The 16,412-nt window shown below is 38.1% G+C and overlaps 1 protein-coding gene across 1 annotated transcript in view; it reads left to right on the top strand.

The window, feature by feature from the left end:
- The window catches only part of LOC129348986 (zinc finger protein 609), a 120,263-nt gene that overhangs the window by 43,411 nt on the left and 60,440 nt on the right, over window positions 1–16,412 (top strand). The window contains exon 2 of the mRNA XM_055010900.1: window positions 1,443–2,329. Within this exon, the coding sequence (XP_054866875.1) occupies window positions 1,571–2,329 (759 nt within the window). The 5' untranslated portion in view covers window positions 1,443–1,570. The remainder of the gene's footprint in view (window positions 1–1,442; window positions 2,330–16,412) is intronic.

Raw genomic sequence — 16,412 nt, 5'->3', positions numbered from 1 at the left:
GGTGTCGAACTCATCTCATTTCAGGGGCCAAACTCAGCCCAGTCTGATCTCCAGTGGACCGGACCAGTAAAACCACAGCATAATAACCTAGAAATAACCACAACTCCTGATGATTCCTTTGGTTTAGTGCAAAAATGTTCACATTTAAGGAATTTTTTTTTTCAAAACACCGTGAACAACCTCACGTTTCTGAAGACAAAGAAGTTCAATTTCAGCAATATTATGATTCAGTGTCAACAAAAAATGACAAAAAAGGAACAAAATGATTAAAAAAAAGACAAAACAAAATGACAAAAACATGAGCTAAACATCAAAAGTCAGACAAAAAATAACAATAACCAGACAATTACAAAAATGAGACAAATGACACAAAACAAAACCAAAAAAGCCACAAAAAGTTATACAAATGACACAAGCGAGACAAAAAAAACTGTGACAAAAACGATACACAAAACAACGAATAAAGCAAAACAAAAAATTACAAAAATAAGACAAAAAATATAAGCAAGACAAAAAGGAAACACAAAACGACAAAAACATGAGACAAAACCACAAAAACATGAGACAAAACCACAAAAGTCTGACAAAAAAAGGACAAAAACAAGACAAAAAATTACAAAAACGAGGCATGAAAACAACAATCTAGTATTTTATTTTCTGATCAAAACAGCTTGTCATGGTCTACAAATTATTTTAAATTCATAGTTTTACTAATTTACAACCTGCAGTTAATGTCTTCTCTGGAATTTTTACACTTTGAGGGCTGGATTGGACCCCCTGGAGGACCGCTTTTGGCCCACGGGCCGCATGTTGGACACCCCTGCAGTAGTTGATTAAAACTTTAGAATAGCGTTACTTTTTGACCAACAACTAAGTCAGAAAAAGATGGTTTTTATCATCTTTTCCTGACTTAGTTGTCGGTTAAAAAGCAACACTATTCTAAAGTGAGAAACAACAACCATCTATGTCGATTAAAACAATTTGCATCCTTAAATTCATGCGATATATTTGTCAAAAAGTGTTCGACACCCCTGATTTAAGCTGTCCTGTTAATGCCAGTTGAGTTGAAAAGCGGCAACGCCGTAAACCATGTGGAGTGTTGAGGCCGGCTACTCAGTGTTTATCAGCGGCTCCTGGTGAAAAGAGAGCCAGTCATTCAGAACAGTGGGGCCACCTTGGCTGTCAAAGCAGGATTTAGGGTACATTTCCCATGGTTGCCATGACGACTGTGGGAAGTGATTATGAAGAGAAGGTTTCAGAGCGGAGCTGTCACACCAGTGGGTATTACCATAGCGGCTTGCACAGTGATCATCAGAGAATTACTGGCTCGTGATCAAACGTTTTTTTTGTGGTGTATCCAGTGAAATGCTGCGTTCTGTGATGGAGGAGATGTACCACTGACTTAGGAGATTAACGTGTCTTCTTTTCTCATTCCTTTCTAGGACAAAATGTGGTTAAATGGGACAGGAACGAGTAGACCGTGAGGATTCTCTAACCCTAGTCCCCAAGTCCCAGCCGAGTAAGAGGGTGTCGGAGCTCACTGAGGCAATCCTGGGCCGTTGGCACTAAAATGTCCCTAAGTGGTGGCACTGCAGGCGGGAAAGGTGTGGACTCTAATGCGGTGGACACTTATGACAGCGGGGATGAGTGGGATATTGGTGTTGGAAATCTGATTATTGACCTTGACGCTGACTTAGAGAAGGACAAACTTGAGATGTCTGGCACCAAGGACGGCATGGCGGCACCACCCAGTGCAGTGGCAGCGTTGCCCGACAACATCCGGTTCGTTAGTCCAGTGTCTGGCTCTCAAGGCAAGGAGAGCAAATCCAAATACAAGCGCAGCAAGAACTCTAAAGACAATAGTAGCAAAGCTTCAGCTGGAGATGGGGGCAAAAAAGAAACCACAGGACGGACTCAAGGCGAGCCGACTGGCACGGCAGCGAGCGCAGCGGCTGCCGGCAACAATTCCACCGCTGGGAAAAACATGGAAAAAGGGGGCAAAGCCTCCAGAGGTGTTCTCAGTGGGAAAAAGGAGAAGGAAGGGGCTAGTGGGAAAAGTAAGAAGGACAAAACAGATGGCGCCCCGGTCGTGGCGATAGGTGTCGCAGAGAAGGATGTCGTGTCTCAAGCCCAAGTTGCTCTGGGGAATAGTCGTAACACATCCTTTGAGAACACACAATCAACAGACTTGGCTGATGCCAGTCAAATGGGGAATATTGCACTTGAACCTGTTGGGATAGTACCAGCACTGACCGCGAAAACTGAACCCGAGGACGTGGAGAATGGTAGTACTGAATGCAAGACGTTAAAGAAGGTGAAGAATGAGAAGGTACATTTTTCCTTTCTACTCTCTTGTGATGTGTAGGTTTGTGTGATGTTGTGTTACAGGTTATTAGTCTGGGAACGGCTTTGTGTTCTTTAAGAGGAACTATTAATTCCTGGTTGTATTTGGGAGCTAAATTACTGACAGTCGATTAACCCTCGTGTCGTCATGCGGGTCAAAATTGACCCGTTTTAAAGTTTGAAAATGTAGAAAAAAACATATTTTCACAGTGAAACGTCTGATGTCCACATTTTCAACATTTTTGGGAAATCTTTGAACATTTTTTGGTGGAAAAAAAGAAATGTTAAAAATGTTTCTTAAGAACATTCACAAATATATACTGGAAAAGTGGAATCACTTTAGATATTTTTAGGATTTTTTTGGGAAGATTTTTACTCATTTTTTGAAAATATTTACAAGAATTTTCTTGCCAAATTTGGGGGATTTTTTATTTATTTATTTTTTTTAAATAAAACTTTTCAGGGACATTTTTAATTAATTATTGGAATTTTCTTCCTGAAGGTTTTGCAAATTTTCTGAAATTTGGGGGATTTTTTTCCTGAATTTTTAGATTTTTTTTCAGAGAAGGAAACAGTATTTCTTGGTGCCTGTAAATGAAGACAACAGGAGGGTTAATGATGATAGTATGAATTACTACAATAAACCCAAATGCTGTAGGCTTCTTGTTGCTGTTCCAGTCAGCCTGGAGATGCTCTGCGTTCCCTGAAGCTGTCTGACATGTGATGCATAAAAAAGACCGACTGCTGTTTTCTCTTTTATTACCACACCATGAATAAGGGCACCCTTGACAAATACGATGCTGAGAGCAGCTACAGGAAACGACTCACACAGTGCTGCTGTTCTTCTCCCTTCATGCCAGCAGAGACTCGATCCGTTAAAAAGGAGGCATATTTGTGTTTTTAACATTTCTTATGCGGTCCAAGTTAAATTCAACCCAACCAACATCAGCTGCAGTTAGCCAGGAAAGTGCTCTGTACGTCACATGAGTCAGGCTGGACTATAATAGACCACAAGAATCAAACTGATTCCAGTCCAGGTTCCACATTCAGTCCAGTTTGATCTCCAGTAGACCAGACCTGTAAAACTACAGCAGAATAACCTAGAAATAACCACAACTCCTAATGGTTCTTTTGTTGTAGTGCAAAAATGTTCACATTTAAGGAATTATCTTTCTACAAAAAATCATGAACAACCTGACATTTGTTAAGAAAAATAAGTTCAATTTCATCAACATTCAGCCTCAGTTTATCATTTCCACATTACAACTTCCAGGTCACAGAGTGTCGACAAAGGAACACAACATTTAGTCACCTGGAACTGAACCAGAGAGAATTTTACTTTTAAAATGACAAAAAAAAACCAACAAAATCACGACAAAATTTTACAAAAATGAGACAAAAAACGACAGAAGCGAGAAACAAAATGACAAAAAAAATTAGACAAATGACACAAAACAAAAAAAGAGACAAAAATTAGACAAAAAAGTTACAAAGGAACAAAAAAATGGACAAAAAACAAAAATGAGACAAAAAATGACAAAAGTGAGAAACAAAATGACAAAAAAGTAGACAAATGACAAAAACGATACACAAAGCAATGAATAAAGCAAAACATAAAATGACAAAAATAAGACAAACACAAACTTTTACAAAAATGAGACACAAAATGACAAAAGAACAATGAGCAATCTAGTATTTTACTTTCTGATCCAAACAACTTGTCATGGTCTAGGAATTATTTTAAATTTATAGTTTTACTAATTTACAATCTGCAGTTAATGTCTTCTCTGGAATTTTTACACTTTGAGGGCCGGATTGGACCCTCTGGAGGACCGCTTTTGGCCCACGGGCCTCATGTTGGACACGTCTGTAATAGACACTGTCAGCTGTATACATCACATTTTGCCTGTGAAGTTAAGTAAATGTCAAATCGTGTTCCACTTTTTTTTTCTCCACATAATTTCTGTGCTGACACCAGAACAATCTCCAGACGGTGCAGCTCTTCACCCACACTTATCTTGTTGGCTCAGTCGATCTATCGCTGTTCTATTGTGCAGCCTTTTCATGCTGCTGCCGTGTAAAAGACGGCAGAGCAGGGAGGTGCTGAGGACTGTTTTTGTCTGTCATCGTGTTCCATTCTTAATCCCAAAGCCCCAGCGATGCCTGCTGGAGCGGTGTGGGGGATGGAGCTGCTGCAGAGCATGCCTTCCTCGTTTTTCCTGCTGCTCTGGAAGTGGCGTGGGGGAAGGGCTGGGAGGAAGCCTGTTTGATTCCTTAAATCCAGGACACCCAGTCAGGAATGCCGGCCGCACAGCCTCCTTGGAAATTTCAGGAAAGTCTTTGTCATCATAATGTATTTAGAATGACGAGGCTTTTGAGGGAGAAGCGCTGAATAAAAGGAGCGAGGTCACAACTGCTTTCAAACAACAAGCTGGTGAAATGTATCCTTGAAAACATGACGTCGACAGTAAGGATGTGATTGCACCGCATCCATTTTGGCTTGAAGAGCAGTTTTTAGGTTAGCAACCCCACTTAATGGAAGTGTAAAAAAATACATTCACCTCAAAAACATCCAAACGAGGTGTGCATATACTGTGTATTTATAAATGACACATAAACATGATCTGTCATTTGTTCTGTGTAAGCCCGTTTGTCATGCCTTCCTCGACATAGGGAAACCAATATTTGATGACATGATGAAAAGGAAGAAAGCAAAGTAAAGTGCACTTATAGCCAGAATGGATCCTAACCTGGTGCAGACACCACTGAGGTTTATTATCGCTGCTTATACACATTTGAAAAGCCACAGTCGGATGTTTTTTGGAGCAAGGTTCTGAAACTTAAACCTCAAAAAATAAAGAATATGCTGCATGTAGTCTGCTAACTGGATCCCACTAAAGCTGCAGTTATTTTAGTTATTGAATATCCTCCTGATTCAGACTAAATCAGGGGGTCAAACTCATTTTAGTTCAGGTTCCACATTCAGGGCCGGACCAGTAAAATTACAGCATAATCACCTATAAACAATCACAACTCCACATCTTCCTTTGTTTTAGTGCAAAAAAGTACGTTCTAAAACTGTTCACATTCAAGAAAACACAGCATTTTGTCACTGGTATCTGGAACTGAACGATATAGTATTTTATTTTATGATCAAAACGACAAAAAAACACAAAACAACAAAAACAAGACAAAATATTACAAAATTGAGACACATATGACGAAAACGAGACAAAAAAGAAGATGAGACAAATGACACGAAACAAGAGACAAAAAAATGACAGACAAGACAAAAAATGGCAAACGACAAAAAATAGACAACACAAACAAGACAAAAAACAAAAACGATGCTCAAAGCAATGAATAAAGCAAAACACAAAATGACAAAAATAAGACAAAAAGCACGATCGGGACAAAAAAGGAAACACAAAACGACAAAGAACACAAGAGATTTTTCTTTCTTACAGAGCAACAGTAAATATATTTTTTAAAAAAAGAAAAAATAAGACAGGTTTCGATTTCCTTTTCTACAAAAATCAACATTTTTATTGCTTGAATTGCTCACAGCCACAGCTAAACCACAGTTCAGATGTGATGTGAGCTCTCTGGGCAAAGTGAGAGGAGATCCAGAAGGCTATTTTGACAGGCAGAATGACAGGCTGCCAAAATATCCTCCACTGCTGCTTTGACGACGTCCATGGAGATGTGGTGGCGATACAAAGAAATGGCTCAACACGTGTGACAGAATATCTGACGCGAGCAGATACAGATAATTAGATGGTGAATTTAGACCAGAGAGAACAAGGAGGAAAACTAGTAGAGCATTATGTCAGACAAATCTGCCTCGTGTTTATATGACTGCTGGCAGTTAAAGCCCAGCAGCGTCTACCCGACAACAGCAGCGGTGTTTAGAAGCACAACATGTGGATATGATCTACATAAACTGAAAACGAAACACAAAATGACCAAAAAAGACACAGAATGACCACAGAAAGCACTAAATGATTCAATGAGACACATAATTATCATATAAAGACAGACAATGACGAGAGACACAAAATAACTACAAAACACCTAAAATTACAACAGACTGAAAACAGCCACAAAAGGGCAAAAAATTACCAGAAAAAGACCTAAAATGCCCACAAAATGATCTGAAAATGACCAAAAAAGAAACTAAATGAGCACAAAGACATACAAAACAACCACAAAAACACAAAAAAAGAAACAAAATGAGCAGGTCATGTGATCTGGAATTAACACACTTCCTGGAGAGGTGTTTTTGTAACAGGGAACTTAGTAGAAAGGGATTTAATTTGTTATTTTCCATACAAACTGTGATATATTGCCAAAAAAGAAATATCTGTCATGATTATCTCACCTTAAAAGAACACAATCCCAACTATTTCTGAATCAGCTCATTTTATTATTGTTTAGCTCATTAGAAGGTGGTTGGTATTAAATTCAGACGCTTATTTAGTTGACATTTTAGTGATATCCAGCCATTTTTTATTAATAATTGATTGTTTCCATAATAAATAATGATGGAATTTGTAAAGACATGATCATAGTGAACATAAAAACATTAGTTTTTTTTACTTTTAATAGAAATGTATGCAGATATATCCCATGGACTTCAGAAGTCCCTCAGTTATAGATTGACCCATAAAGTAAAACCAGAAAGCCGAAGGCCGCTCAGTCGTATCATTTCTGACGGCTGAAATCTTGAAATAAAGTCGTGGCACAAATCACGGCACCATTTAATATAGATGTACCCACCCATTGCACTGAGTACAGGTGTGTGTTCTGCATGTGTACGTTATGTACGGATACCAAATCACGTGACCTAAATATGTAGCAGGTGGCTGGAATTGATGGGATTCAGAAACACCCCCACAATTTAATCAGTTTTTCCTTGTATTATTTCCAATACGTCCACAGTGGTAGATTTGTAGTAGGATCACAATGATGTGATCATCAGCAGGCAGCTGAGGTAGCGTTCACTTGTCATGGTTACAGTGCCGCTATCAGACGCCGTGCCGCTATCTCAATGGGAAATCTTTGACCAGTCCGTGGATCCAGACTTTAAGCTGCATCACTGCCAGAATCTAATCACGTGGTCCTTGTGTCATTTCTGACTTTCCCTGAAAATTTCCTCCAAATCCGTTGGTCTGTTTGAGTAATGTTGCTACCAGAGGAATGATTCACGCCGATCGTCACAGAACTCCACCGTGTTCCTTGGAGGAATAATGAATCTAACTTCCCTTCATTGTTTCAGAGCTCCAACAGATCTGGATCAACAGCTTCCATCACGGTGATCTGTCTGGTCTGTTTCCGCTCCTTTCAGACGTTTTCCTGATATGTTTGGTGGTAGAAAAGTGTTTGTCAGTGGATGGTTTTCATTTGTTTTCCACCACAATATTTCACGGGTGTAAAACAGTTTAGCTCTGCTTTGGTGAAGAACGGAAGAAAGAAAGGAATTGTTTTTCACCGTCTTTAGCAGTAATTTTTGTTGGTAAATGAGAGACATTAGAATGGGACATACCTGCATCTTCAGACCAGAAACAGGAAGTGAATTCAGTGACGTACGTGCATTACGTTTAGGACTGCTATGATTGGTGGAACTCACGGGAGGCGGGACAAAATGGTGGAAAATCTGCAGTGATTGGACAGAATTGCAAGGTCACACAGAATTCATGGAGATTGGTTGAAGATGGATTATGTTCATTTTATCGTTTCTTACCTTAGAATAGCGTTGCTTTTTAACGCTATCAACACCTTTTTAAAGTATGTTTTTACCTGGTGTCAGCAACGTAAAACCATCCTTTCCTTGCTTGGTTGTTGGTTTACAAGTAACGCTGTTCTAGAGATTGGTTGAATTTGCGTTAATTGTTGCGATCGCTATATCACAAATTCCTGGAGGGACTGAGTGTTGATAATATTAATCATAATTTTGTCTGTATGGTGCCTTTGAGAAACTTCCTTCCAAAGTGCTTTGCAATAAAGCAAATGTCAGGTTAAACCAATAAAGAAAACTAGTTCAAACAATTAAATAGATTTGCAGACATTTACAAGATAAAATAGTAAAGTTAGGTCGAGCCAACATTTCAATGTAACACGTCGAAGACTAAAGCACCAAAGTGTTTTGCAGTTAAACTGATTATGAGTGGCGTTAGGAAACGAATAAACAGTCAGGACCCTGTAGGGTTGTTAAGATGTGATTTTTACCTGAGTAGTCACATTATTAGTGATAAAAGCCAACAATAAATTAAAGAAACTACTTTATGCAGCTATAATGCATGTTGAAGATCCTACAGAGTTATTAATTCTAGAGATTAACCAAACTAGCTGATAACATAGCAAGACACGAAGGTATTACAAACAGCAGAACTTAACCTGATATAAATACTGTGGCTAAAACCCTCCAGTGTTGATAAATACCGTCATTTACTGAATGCACTTTACCAGCCTTCATCCTGTTCATTTGTTATAAACGTCACAACCTGCAGTTCATCTTTGGCCACTGAGCTAAAGTAGTAACTCACATTAAAGGTAGCACCTTAACCCTTGTGTCGTCCTGTGGGTCAAAATTGACCCGTTCTAAAGTTTAAAAATGTGAAAAAAAAAAAAATTTTCACAGTGAAACTTCTGATGTCCACATTTTCAACATTTTGGGGAAATCTTTGAACATTTTTTGGTGGGAAAAAAAAATGTTAAAAATGTTTCTTTAAGAACATTCAGAAAAATAATCAACCAAAATCCAGCAAATTTGCTGGATTTTGGTTAATTTTTATGTGGATGTTCTTAAAGAAAATATTAGAAGTTTTACTGATATATATGGAATCACTTTAGATATTTTTAGGATTTTTTTGGAAGATTTTTACAAATTTTTTGAAAATATTGACAAGAATTTTCTTGCCAACTTTGGGTTTTTTTTTTTATAAAACTTTTAAGGAATTATTGGAATTTTCTTCCTGAAGATTTTGCAAATTTTCAGAAATTTGGGGAATTTTTTTGCTGAATTTTTGGATTTTTTTTCAGACAAGGAAGCAATATTTTTTGGTGCTCATAAATGAGGACGAAACGGGTTAAACAGACCACCACTGTAAGCTAACATGTCAAAAACGGCTAGTTACAGTTAATTAGCATCAGATATTCTATTTCTCTGACTCTTTAAACTCAAACCATGGCGTCTCTGTGGTGAATTTTCTCAGGCTGATGTAAGAAAATGAACTGTTTGGCAGCTGTGTGGATGCGTTTGTTCATTGCAGTGCTCACCGTCTACAGGCCAGATTATTGTTCCTTCATGTCAGGATCAGGGCATCAGACTCACCTGCTTATGGGATGTTACACCTTCGGCTCATCCCTCTTTCATTTCTGTCCTTTTTCCATCGATGTGCGTAGATAATATAAGGAAATAAAGAACGTGTATACAGCTATGCTATATATATGATTGTATATTTATTAAAAGTAATGCAGCAAACCAATATCTGAGAAGACGGTTACTCATGGGAAGAAAATGTGAAAGTGTGTTCCCCTCATTACTCTGTAAGAACTAGCGTAGTGTAATCCAAGCATTAATCAGTGCGTTGTAGAGGTGTGATAGCATGGCTTCGTTGTCTGTGTCCTAAGTTAAAGCTCCCCAAAGCACCGGCTCTCAGATCCTGAATAAATCATCTCTGCTTCCTTCGTACAAGCACTAACCACCTCTGAGTGCGTCTCACTCTCCCACCTCTCATTATACAAATCTAGAGGAGTGAGGCATTCGTCAGCTTCTTCGACGTGCCACTGGCCTTGATAAATGGAGCAGCTTTCATGGAAAATTACGTTGGCAGTGTTACTTTGAAAAGCGGGGAGAGAAAGAGCGCCATGGTGATGTCCAGCTCGGGGAGAGGAGGGATCTCATGAGAGCTTCTTTCTCTTCCACTGTTGATATTGTGTTTTAGCTCTGTCCTTTTAAGCAGTGCCAGGGATTTTAAAGGCTGCAGAACACAAGAGAGACTGTGACTTGTTTTAAGAAGGGGTACAAATTACAACAAGAAGCTCAGTACAAAGCCACGCCGTCAGATTACCTGTTCCTGTTGTAGTAAAACAGATTCTGTACAGATAAGCCATGATTGAACAACAGGATTAACCCTTGTGTTGTCCTGCGGGTCAAAATTACCCATTTTAAAGTTATAAAAGGTGGAAAAAATAGATATATTTTCACAGTGAAACTCCTGATGTCCACATTTTCAACATTTTTGGGAAATTTTTGAACATTTTTTGGTGGAAAAAAGAAGTGCAAAAAAAATTCTTAAGAGCATTCACAAATTTTTTTTTTGTGAAACGATGCTCTAAACAATGAAAAAAGTGAAACACAAAATGACAAAAATAAGACACAAAACACAAACGAGACAAAAGGAAACAAAATGACAAAAACATGAGACCAAAAACAAAAGTCAGACAATAAACAGAAACAAGACAAAATATCACAAAAAAGTAGACTAACGAAGCAAACAATACAGAAAACAATGAATAAAGAAAAACACAAAATGACAAAAATAAGAAAAAATACAAGCGAGACAAAAAGGAAACAAAAAGACAAAAACGAGAAACCAAACAACAAAAACAAGACACAAAATGGCAAAAGTCAAACAAGAAAACAAGACAAAATATTACAAACACGAGACACAAAACGACAAAAGAACAATGAACAATCTAGTATTTTACTTTATGATCAAACAACTTGTCATGGTCTAGAAATGATTTTATATTTATAGTTTTACTAATTTACAATCTGCAGTTATTTATTTTATTTATCATCCCTTATTAATCCCACGAGGGGAAATTCTGATTTTTGCATCTCTCCCCAATTGGGGGAGTCAGAGCGACGGGTCAGCCGCGGTACAGCGCCCCCTGGAGCAGGAAGGGTTAAGGGCCTTGCTCAAGGGCCCAACAGTGGCCACATCAGGGCTTGAACCTCTGACCTTCTGATCAGTAGTCCAGAGACTTAACCGTTGCGCCACCACTGCCCCTGCCACTGTCTTCTCTGGAATTTTTACACTCTCAGGACTGGATTGGACCCTCTGGAGGACTGCTTTTGGCCCGCGGGCCGCATGTTGGACACCCCTGGTCTAGAGGGATTTGGTAATAACACTTGAAAAGATAAAAGTTTACATTGAACATAATGATGACTGCAGTTAGTTTTAATCTCAGCAGACTGGTCTGATCAGAGTTTAAATCCACAGAGTTTACCAGCTGTAGTTTTTTGCTGAATTATCTGCTGCTCTGGTTCGTCGTTGCTGTGATTCCTGCATTGTTGCCTCTCCTGTTTGAAGCATTCACCCTCAGGGAGTCCTGCACTACTACAGGAAGAAAACATCTGACACTAATTGTTTTCCACGTCTGCCATTAGCTGCTGCTTTTACAACAAAACGAAACGCTTTGAGCTCATAGGCAAAACACCCGACGACACGAAGCATCAAAGTCAGGGAGCTGATCACAGATATGTTGACTGTTTGGTTGTCTGTAATTAGCCAGCAGGTGTTGGTGTGAATATAGAAAATATCATTGTGATAGTGTTAACGTTGGTTAACCAATGTGAACGTCTGTGTCCGGGGCTTTTTCTGCAGCAGACTATGAAGCATACCAAGCATACCGCACATCTTCAAGGTTTACCGTGTCTGATGCCTCGCTGCCATGCCAGAGCAGAAGAAAACAGCTCATACAACCAGCGTATATGAGAATGAAAAAGAATAAACACAGATATTTCCAAATGTCACCGTTTAAAGGCACTTACTTCCATTGATAAGGTGCTTAACCCTCCTGTTGTCTTCATTTATGGGCACCAAAAAATATTGCTTCTTTTTCTGAAAAAAAAACAAAAATTCAGCAAAAAATTCCCCAAATTTCTGAAAATTCGTAAAACCTTCAGGAAGAAAATTCCAATAATTCCTTAAAAGTTTCCCTTAAAAGATTTATTTTTAAAAAAAAAAAAAAAAAAAATAAATAAAAATTTGGACTTCTAATATTTTCTTTAAGAACATTCACATAAAAATCAACCAAAATCCAGTGAAATTCGCTGGATTTTGGTTGTTTTTTTTGTGAATGTTCTTAAGAAACTTTTTTAACATTTTTTTCTCACCAAAAAATGTTCAAAAATTTCCCAAAAACGTTGAAAATGTGGACATCAGAAGTTTCACCGTGAAAATATATATATATATATTTTTTCACATTTTCAAACTTTAAAACGGGTCAATTTTGACCCGCAGGATGACAAATCAAACTGGTTTTAAACTAAATTCACATTTAACACTGTACTGTTTGTATTTTAGTTTTCTCACTGTGTAGAAAAGTGGAGGCTGATTAGATTAACACAACCAACAGCAGCTAATAGCAGATTGATGCTCAGACAGAAATAAGTTTGAAATATTTCCAATCTCCGGCTCTAGCTGCCGTCAAACTTCCTCACAGCTTCCAGGATGACTTGGCTCTCTGATCACTTCGTAAAGCCCAGGATTCTGTCAAATTACAGCATTTTCAGGGTTTTTCACATCCAGATTGTTCTTCTTTGTCCTTGAAAATGAAACGGGTGGGTCAATGCATAACAGCAGGACTTTTTGTATCATGACGAGAGACACACAAAATAACTACAAAAAGATACAAAATGCAGGAAATGACACAAAATGACTCAGTGAGACAGATAGTCATCATATAGAGACAGAAAATGATGAGATACACAAAATAACTACAAAAAGTTGCAAAATGACCACAAAAAGACCTAAAATTACCACAAACAGACTGAAAATGGCTGCAAAAATGCACAAAATGACCACAAAATGGACTGAAAATGACCCAAAAAAGAAACAAAATGATTATTAAGTGATTGTTTCCATAATAAATAATTATGTAATTTGTAAAGACATGACCATAAAGGACATAAAAACATTATTTTTTTTTTCACTTTTAATAAAAATATATGCAGATATATCCCATGGACTAAAGTCCCTCAGTTATAGATTGACCCAGTTACACATCTGTACCTTGGTTGAATTAACTTTTATTAGACAGTATAAAAGGTTTACTTCCTGTTTCCATCCCTATAAGCGTCTACAGCTCGTGTCTACGTCAGGTTTAAACCAGTGTTTCTGTGCTTTACATTCCTGTATAGACGACTGTCCACCTTAATGCTAGTAAACTATAAGAGAGAATTGTTCCAGCGTCAGCCACTGTTACAGCAGGTTGCTCAGCTCTCACCAAACTGCACATTCACAGATTGAATTAGAAGAAGAATGCGGTGGCCCACAGAGTTTATGGTCTCGTTGCTCAGGAAATCCTGGTCCAGAGGCTTTTAGTTTGGAAATCTTTAATCCTGGAAGCAGGTCTTTCCAGCCATAAACACCGCCTGCCGTCACCTTGACCTCAGTCAGTGTTTAGCTTGATTTGTGTCCCATCTGTGCGCTTCCTGGAGGCTTTTGGAATTTGTTGTCGCTTTTGATATGGAGTGTAAAGTGAGCTGGCTTTTACCACGATCTGGAATAATGAAGAGTTTGAAGGAGTTGTGGTTGGAATGAGTGCGGCTGTTCTTAGTGGTTTATGGATCAGACACTGCAACGAGAACCTCTCTGGCTTCTCCTCAACCTTTTGATGGTTTTCAGATTTCTTTCAGCAAAATGTTCACTCAAAGGCAGTTTTCCTTTTTAGGGTTTTGTTCTCACAAGCTAGTTTATTGTCACGCTGATCTGGGGTCACGTGTTACGCCTCTGTAATAGAAAATTATCCAACTAGAAATGTATTTTATCAGAATTTTGATCTGCAGCATTTATAAATCGTGTCTGACTTTATTCCAAAGCTAATCAAGGTACAGATCAGCTTGGAGATGTCACGCTGGGACTGTAAATGCCATATGGTTACTCATTTTACTAGAACAGCTCAGTTATTCAACACTGACTCCCGCTGTCGGGTGTTTTGCTTTCATTTGGGTTTCGTAGTCATGATCTTAAAGCATAGCATTTTGTATTTTGTAAAATGAAATGTTTTTCCCTCATAAGTGCACTGATGAGTGGCAAGTTTTAATACATTCTGATCTCTGAAAAATATTTTTTAATGATGTTATTTTATTCATTTTGATCAGAGGTGTCAAACTCTACTTAGTCCAGGTTCCACATTCAGTCCAGTCTGATCTCCAGTGGACCGGACCAGTAAAACCACAGCAGAATAACCTAGAAATAACCACAACTCCTGATGGTTCCTTTGCTTTAGTGTAAAAAAGTACATGCTGAAAATGTTCACATTAAAGACATTATCTTTCTACAAAACACCATCAACAACCTGACATTTGTTAAGAAAATAAATTCAGTTTCATCAACATTCAGCCTCAGTTCATCATTTCTACATTACAACTTCCAGATCACAGAGTGTCGACAAAGGAACACAACATTTAGTCACCTGGAACTGAACCACAGAGGATTTTACTTCATGGTCAAAATGACAAAAAAGACAAAAAGACAAAATATTACAAAAACGAGACACAAAACGACAAAAAATGAGACAAACGACATGAAACAAAACAAAAAGGGACAAGAAATTAGACAAAAAAGCTACAAAGTGACCAAAGAAATGGACAAACGACAAAAATGAGACAAAAAATGACAAAAGCGAGAAACAAAATGACAAAAATGTAAACAAATGATGCAAACAATACACAAAACAACAAATAAAAGAAAAACACAAAACTGACAAAAATAAGACAAAAAACACAAGCGAGACAAAAAGGAAACACAAAATGACAAAAATGGGTAACTAAGCAACAGAAACGTGAGACAAATGACAAAAGGCAGACCAAAAAAAGACAAAAAACAACAAAAACGACAAAATATGACAAATGAGACACAAAACAACTAAAAAACAAAGAACAATCTAGTATTTTACTTTCTGATCCAAACAACTTGTCAGGGTCTAGAAATGATTTTAAATATATAGTTTTACTAATTTGCAATCTGCAGTTAATGTCGTTTTATCCAGAAACAACCTAATATTACTAATATTACGCCATCACACACTGAAATACCACCTGAAATACTTCATGAACTATTAATGTGGAGGTTTGCTGCGGGGAGACCCAACATGCCGGGCTACTTGTGCAGAAAGCAATCACATATCTGTCAAACAAAGCCGCTGTCATGCTTTGTCTTCCCTCACTCCTACGCCTTCCAGGAGGTGAGATGGGCTGAGGGAGGCATGATGGGGGAAGGGAGCTCAGCCTCGTACAACTAATTCAGCTCATGAAAGACTCATGCAGCTCGAGCAACTGTCTTCCACTGTCAGCCTGCAAATTTCCAGCGTGCCTCGTTTCGCCTCTCGTTGTAGCGAAGACGAGGAGAGAGAGAGAGGAAACCAAAATAAGACGGAAAACACAAGCAGGGGAAGGAGAGAGGCAAATATCAGAACTGTGGCTGCTCTGGCTGAAGGCCTAGATGTGTTTTTTCTATTTAAAACTGTGGCGGGTGTGTGATTGGACTCGGTCTAATAATAAACCGTGAACCTATTCAGACCCAGTGTGCTCTATGCCAGGAGAGTCAAACTCATTCTAGTTCAGGTTCCACGTTCAGCCCAGTCTGCTCTCCAGTGGAGTGAAATCACAGCACAATAACCTATAAATAACCACAACTCTGAAGTTTTCCTTTGTTTTAGTGCAAAAATGTACATTCTGAAAATGTTCACATTTAAGAAATTATGTCAAAATGACAAAAGTCAGACAAAAAAAGACAAAAACAACAAAAACAAGACAAAATATAAAAATCAGACGCACAGTGACAAAAACGAGACACAAAACGACAAAAAATGAGACAAATGACACGAAACGAAGGGAGGAACAAAAAATTTGACAAAAAAGTTACAAAGCGACAAAAAAAGGGACAAATGACACAATCGATACGCAAAACAGCAAATAAAGCAAAACACAAAATGACAAAAATAAGACAAAAACACAAGCGAGACAAAACGAAACACAAAACGACAAGAAACAAAACGATAAGTCTGACCAAAAAACCAACAAAAACAAGGCAAAATATTTGAAAAATGAGACA

Source organism: Amphiprion ocellaris, chromosome 1 (assembly GCF_022539595.1).
Source record: "Amphiprion ocellaris isolate individual 3 ecotype Okinawa chromosome 1, ASM2253959v1, whole genome shotgun sequence".
NCBI lineage: Eukaryota > Metazoa > Chordata > Actinopteri > Pomacentridae > Amphiprion > Amphiprion ocellaris.
The sequence above is the reverse complement of the archived record's forward strand: the minus strand, read 5'-3'. Positions and strand labels throughout refer to the sequence as shown.